Source organism: Haplochromis burtoni, unplaced genomic scaffold (genome assembly GCF_018398535.1).
Source record: "Haplochromis burtoni strain Fernald_Lab_line unplaced genomic scaffold, NCSU_Asbu1 Contig_29, whole genome shotgun sequence".
NCBI lineage: Eukaryota > Metazoa > Chordata > Actinopteri > Cichliformes > Cichlidae > Haplochromis > Haplochromis burtoni.
Window position 1 is genome coordinate 2,275,853 of NW_024582390.1, and position 7,165 is coordinate 2,283,017.

The following is a 7,165-nucleotide window of genomic DNA, read 5'->3' on the forward strand; positions in this document are numbered from 1 at the left end:
AATCACAAAGAAATTCCAAAATTGAATTCTCTATGTCCGGTGGGACGTGATGAGAAATATTACAAAAGCAGAATTCAAAATGAAAACAATGAACAAACAGGGCTGCGTACAACCACATGCCATGACACATAACGACAGCACCATGCTTAATAACAGAATTAATGATAAACTGAAGATATTCTACGATAACTGGACCATGCACAGCATTCAAAATAAAATAAATAGAGAAATAAATACAGTAAATAAAGAAAATGTATATAAAATGTTGTTTGGACATGATGGTTGTCAGTCCTGCTCCATGCAATAGACTATAATGATCATACACTTGCATTACTCAAAGGTTCTTGAAACTGAAATATGAGCTAATGATGATGGTTCCTACTTCCTTCAAAAGTTTTTAGAGCAAGTTCCTACAAAAGATCAAAAGCACAAACTGTACGCTCCATGCTGTATTCTCATACCGTTTCCCCTAACATTAAAGCTCTGGACACAGCAGTCAGCAGCATTGCCATTCAGTGCAGACAGTGGTTACATTCGGCTTTGTAAGTTATCTGAACCATTTGGCCATCATTAATATGCAAAAGCCATCAGTAAACCTGCGTCTGTGTGTGTATGGCTTTGCTATCTTAGCTTTCGGCTACAAGTTCAGAAACTCTGCAGCTTAGTGTTTGTATAAGCTGCAATTTAGCTTGAAATTGGAAGCACTAAATGATCGACTTTAAAGCATTATCATTTCATACTTGTAATATTATGCGTGTACATTTGTACTTGTCGCTTGTACTCAGGTGTCTCTTGCAAAAAACCCCTCAGTGAATAAATAAAGCTTATCTGCTTTACTGCCCGACTAACTCGGGGCATAGCAAAAATGAATCATGGAAGAATAATCAAGATAGCATTGTTGAGACAAGAAAATATGAAGGCATGAAATGTTTCTTATTTGCAGACAGAATCCAAGTTGTGCATAGAGATGAAATTGTCACGCTATTGTTTTGCGCTTTGAACAGACAAATAGCATCTCACCTCGGAGGAAGGGTTCGATATATTGGCCCTTGCCTGCTAGACTAATATCTGGACAATCTCTGAGGTGTTGTTTGCACCCCCTCCCCCCAATCTTGTGGATTATGTTCGGTATGTTTTATTGAGCGTGTGCATACATGTGCTTGTGTGTGTTTGTCTGTTTGCGCTGCCTTCTCATGATGAGGGAGAGGAAAAATGTTATCTTGCGGAGGCAATGTTTCTCTAGCCTCAGACAGGCAGAGGATTGGAGGATTAAGGTGCATTGATTTCTCCAACCCCTGGGACACAGATTGAAATGTGAGCCCTAGTTCAGACCTCTGCTTGCCCGCTAGCTACCATCCCATCCATCCCCTGCCTCTTAATACTCAGTTTCCCCACTCCTGTTTTCCTCACAGCCACATTTCGAACAGTAACAAGTGTCTGCTTTGGCCTGATAGCTCAGCATGCTTGCTTCCCCACTGCTCAAAGAAACTCCTCTGATAATACACGTGCACAGGCAGATTTTGTTTTTCTTAATGGCAGCTCAGGATGCAAAGAATATTTTTGCTTTTAATTAATTAAATTATTTATTTATTGGCTGTGGTATTGAGTAATACAGCTGTGTCTGTAATGCAAACACTGCACCAAATTACTTTTTTTCATGCATTGACACTTTAATAGTACATTGAAGCTCAGATGTATGTTTTTATGTCACGCTCTGTCTTTATCTTGTCTTCAATAGGAGATCACCAGCCTCCTGCCCTTCTCCAAAATCTCCTTGGATGACTTTTCTGACAACAAAGAGATCAGCAATGACCTCAACGCATATATCCAGTATCGTATCAACGGCAGCAAGGACATCATGAACAATATTAGCCTGAACGGCAAGGCCGATCCTATCACAGTCGGCAAGCTAAGTAGCCACCTGATCTCCCGCAGCCAAGGGTCCTACCTGTATCTCAAACTCACCCTGGATCTGTTTGAAAGAGGCCACCTCGTGATCAAAAGTGCCAGTTACAAAGTCGTGCCTGTTTCACTGGCAGAACTGTACCAGTTACAGTGTAACATGAAATTCATGACCAATTCAGCCTTTGAGCGCTCATTGCCGATCCTCAACGTATCGCTCGCCTCGCTGCACCCCCTGACTGACGAGCAGCTGTTCAACGCCATCAACGCGGGGTTCGTCCAGGGGGAGCTACAATGGGAGGACTTTCAGCAACGCATGGAGCTGCTCTCGTGCTTTCTCATCAAACGGAGGGACAAGACGCGCATGTTTTGTCACCCTTCCTTCAGAGAGTGGCTGGTGTGGAGAGCTGATGGAGAGAGTACAGACTTCCTTTGTGACCCCAGGTCAGTTTTCTGCTAATGCAATAACTTCGCAGCTCTCAATTTGGTTTGCAGGCTTCTGTAATGCATTTAGAGTTTGCGTATGTTTCAGTAATGCATTTAGAAAAGGTTCTTGAATTGCACAAATAGGCATGTAGGACAGTAAGAAAAGTACAACTAATGCTGCAGAATAATATGATAAACGTGTCTTCATGTGAATGAAGTTTTGTATCTCAGAGTGCTTCTGAATTAGTTGTTTTAGGTCTCTGACAGCTTTAATCATGCCTAAATTTGGTGTCCATCCTGTCGGTTGTCACAAAGTTCTTACCTAAAATGTTTAAAGCAGTGTCCTGCTTATTTCCGGTCCTCAATTTTAATGCAGGAGAGCAGAATTTAACGTGGGATATGTCTGCAGAAGGGGAGAATAGCTGGCTCTGGATGTATTAGAGGCAGTAATTCAGTGTTTTTCTTCACATATCTGCGCAGAAATCGGTCCATAATAAACACTGCAGACTGCACCAAAGCTTCCATTTGTAAATAAACCCCTTTAGTCAGCAGTTTGCATACGCAGCCCTGCAACATCATAGATCAGATTTCAAGCAGGCTGTTTCACTTCTTCGAGTCGTCTTCTCTTGCATAATGACTCCATTGCATAACATTTGTGAGAATGTGAAAATACAGCTGTGGAAGTGAAGCATGTTAGATTAATGCTCGAATCTTGCAACAATGACATTCAGGCTTCACTGAATGTAATTTGAGATTTTGCAGAAACATTAGACTCCCTGAAGTCCTGTTTGTTGGTGTCAGCTTGTTGCATGCCAAAGTCTTTCCTTTGTCTCGGAAAAAATACACACGGCATGCAGAAAAAAAATTGAGTGTAAAGTGATGTGATGATGTGAGCATTTACAGACACATCACAGCACTAAATTCATTAGCACAAGGCCTGGTTGCGACGTACAGCACATTCAAAAGGTCATCTCAGAATGCACCTTTGATACAGTGAAGCTGTTTGTAATAAAGCAGCACCTCTGCAGATAAATCTTGTGCTCTTTTGGAGCTGTCGGGATTCATCCGAGTTCAGATGCCTGACTGCAGACTTCACCTTCATATCAAACACATCGATTCTCCTTCCACTGCCTCTCCCCGGTCTGAATTGTTCACATGTGCTGGTACCGCATTATAATTGTCAAATTTCAAATAACAAGCCGCACCAGCGTTGTTAGTGGATTACTCGCTCCCTCATCTGCTTGTTTGCAACCCACTAATTTGCGCTGCTGTTGGCAGCTTGCATTGGTCATCGGTAAAATGAACTGCTGCGTCTGTGCTCATGAATTTGTGCTTTGTTAGTAGATCACCCGCACAACTTTTGACTCCTGATCAGTGCTTTTTTTTTTTTGTTGTCTTGCAGCCTCACACTGATTTGCCCTGTTTTAATAAATAGTGCTTTTTGTGAGGGAGGGGGGGTACTGACCTATGCATTTTGCAGATATTGCATGTTGCAATGCGAGGCAGGCTTATCTCTTTTAGCAGTACTTGCGGTGTTTACCTAATTGAAATGCTGGAGCCACACGCAAATGAGAGATTTCAGTCATTCACACTTCATAAATTGAATGATGTCACTTTTTTCCTTCCTGTTGCTCACCTCTGCTCACACGGCGATGCCTCCAAACGGACGAGAGTTGAGCTTCGTATTCTGGTCATTCACAGCCTTCCAGCTCCATCATTAAAAAAACAAAGGCTTGTAGTCTGGCGCAGGAGATGCACAGAGAGACAAAAGCCTCCTGCACTGCCTCTCTGTTTGTGCCTGGGCACAACTAGAGAGGATTTTTATCCAGATCAAAGGGATTCGCAATCATGCATGCCTTTTTAATGAAGTTCTGCATTAATTAGTGCCTCAGTGACACTCTTCCCCCCTGTTGTTCAGAGGGTCATTGCCAAACATTTTTAGCTTATTCACACTAGCTCCAGAATACAATAGTTCTCCATGACAGTGCCAGGCTCCTCGTCATCAGCAGAATGAATCAGTACTTTCATGTCGTTTGAAGCAGAGGAACAATCATTCCTACTGTTGACGACTGAGTATCCTATCTGTTCCCTTGTTTTCTAACCCAGGACCGGTCACGCTCTCATGGCTTTCATGTTATCGCGCCAAGAGGGGAAACTGAATCGGCAGCAGACAATGGAGCTGGGACACCACATACTCAAAGCACACATCTTCAAGGTATAGATGTGGAACCTACGTGGTCTATGCATTCATCTTTTTTTGAAATCCATCCCTTGCAGGAATTTCTTGGTGTTCACTTTCTCTTGATTTATGCACTGTGACAATGGTTCACCAGAGGATAAGCCGTGGGATGTGGAAAGCAACATTGACAGCTTATGCCCCTCAGATTCGCTGGTTTTTACATATGTGTGTTTGTGTATTTACTCATGCATTTATGCATCGGCGTGCGTGCAGGGTCTGAGCAAGAAGACAGGCGTGTCATCCAGTGTCCTTCAGGCTCTGTGGATAAACTGCAGCACTGACGGCCTTTCTGCAGCCCTGGCCTCCCTGAGGAACCTCTACACACCTAATGTCAAGGTAAGCCTTTGCTTCAGGTTTGCTCCTGCGCGTCTGTTGAATGCAGAACAATCGGCTTATTAGCTAACGATGAAAAAAACACATTATTGATAACCTGAAATGCCTAAATGCAACAGGTTGCTTTTGTTGAAATGCAAAGTAGAAGCTTCTTGAGGGGATATAGGAAACCTTTAAACACTATATATTAAACACACAGTATATGTATCCAATTTTCAGCATTTTCATAACCCTTTTGTTACATTGGAGTAATATAATCATATACACTGTTTAGGTCATTTTAAAGCAAATGCATCTCAGAAATAACTGCAACTTTCTTTAGATTTTAGTTACACTTTTAATCCCCGAATGTTGCTCCACGCAGAGAATGTTTTATTATTAACCTCTGTCCTTTTATATTGTTAATGTGTCCAATTATAATTTGACAGGTAAATGTTAATAAGCTTCGCGCACGAGCCAACTTCCTGTGTACTGCTTTTCAGTCGTGTTTCGAAGGGCGATAATCATTTGGCCTTTCCTGGAAAGGCTGTTCTGCCAGCATGATGCATTCTGGCTCGAAGAAAAATTATCCTCCGTACTTCTTTGCCGTTAGTGTTATTGTTTCAGAGGGCGTTCCATCACCTGGTGTCTGTTTGTGAGTTATTGTATAAATGTGTAGTATTAGTCAAACAGACATTTACAAAATGACCTTATTCTCTCCTCTGGGGGAGGGGTGGGGTGGGGGGGTTAATTATGCTACAGAGGATCCAGAAAATAACACACACTTTCATCTCCTGTCGTCAAACACTCATTTCACTCTTTGGTTTTGTTTGACTAGGCCTTTATTATTGATTTACTCGTAATGAAAGCGAATACCACACTTGATAATTGCATTCGCTAGAATGTGGCCGTTTCATTTGCCGTCTGAAAAATCTGAAGATGAGAATAAGAAGTTTGATCTCTGTATGAGCCATAAAATGAGTAATGGAAACAATTCTGCTGCTCAAACATGGGTGGTAGTTCACATTTTTAAGTGTATAATTTAGCCAATAAAGAGTAAAATAGTTAAACAGTCATCTCTTCTTAAGAGAATAACATTTATTTTTAATTCAGATTTCTTTCGCCTTTAAGTACATGTGATAAAAAATTCACTTCTTTGCAAAGACCTTGAAATAAATATTCAAACGTGGATGCTTTCTGCATTTTTTATTATTATTTTTTGCTTGTATGATCAGGTAAGCCGTCTCCTGATGCTGGGAGGGGCAAACGTGAATTACCGCACAGAAGTCCTGAACAACGCACCAGTGCTTTGCGTCCAGTGTCACCTCGGTCACCAGGAAATTGTCTCACTGCTGCTCGAGTTCGGCGCCAGCGTGGATGTTGTTTCAGAAAACGGCATGAGCCCCCTCTGCTTCTCAGCTGCTGCAGGACACTTGGGACAAGTCATGCTGCTCTGTAAAAAGGAGGCTAAGGTGAGGACTTTTCATATTGTGACTACTTGACAACTCTACTGATGTAGTTTTCTTGTGATCATAGACATTTGGTTTCATTTGGCCATCTTTCTGGATATCTGGCTTTTTCATATGCAGGGTTTGTATGGATGCTTGAAATCATTAAAAAAGGCTTGAATTTAAATATTGTCTTTTCAGGGTTTGAATAGTGCTTGAATTTTAGATGTGGTGCTTAAACGTGGTTGAAACCATATTTCATTCACCACAAATAACTGACCGAATAGTCTTCTTATCAGATAGAAAAATAAAATGAGTCACAAAGTGTGAAAGCAAAATTTCTCCATCTGGTGTGCCTTGCACCTCTGCATGCCAGTCTGTTTCAATGTGTGACCCCGCCCTCCCCCCGGGGATGAGTGCACTAACTTGACGTTGCTGTTTTAATGAGTGTTTGATGGAAAACGACACTGGTGGAATTTGCACTCTGAGTCACATGACAGGTGAGTCCTAGTAAATCATTTTAGAGTATGTGTACATAACACATGCTAATTTTAAAACTATTATTATTATTTTGCTAGCTATCAAACGTGCTGGAGAAATGCACTGAGTGTGATAGTACAGTAGTTAGTTATGGCATGGTGATTTATGGAATATGCTGTAAACGTAGCTAACATTACTTAGCAGTAGCAGTAATGTGAGTTACTTCACTCAAGTAAAAGCTTTAAACGTTAGTCTGATACTTAACTAGACAACTTGAGGCTTAAGGGAATAATGGTAATAAGAGGGACTGATCCATATGGGCACAGAGAATAGCCACTTTTTGTGCTACTGAAGTTCC

The 7,165-nt window shown here is 41.5% G+C and overlaps 1 protein-coding gene across 5 annotated transcripts in view; it reads left to right on the forward strand.

Annotated features, from left to right (window-relative positions):
- tanc1b (tetratricopeptide repeat, ankyrin repeat and coiled-coil containing 1b) overlaps positions 1 to 7,165 on the forward strand; it is a 123,520-nt gene that overhangs the window by 82,741 nt on the left and 33,614 nt on the right. For all 5 annotated transcript variants that reach the window (XM_005918228.3, XM_005918226.3, XM_005918227.3 and 2 more), the window contains 4 exons: positions 1,739 to 2,346; positions 4,435 to 4,543; positions 4,781 to 4,903; positions 6,115 to 6,351. In XM_005918228.3, the coding sequence (XP_005918290.1) occupies positions 1,739 to 2,346; positions 4,435 to 4,543; positions 4,781 to 4,903; positions 6,115 to 6,351 (1,077 nt within the window). The remainder of the gene's footprint in view (positions 1 to 1,738; positions 2,347 to 4,434; positions 4,544 to 4,780; positions 4,904 to 6,114; positions 6,352 to 7,165) is intronic.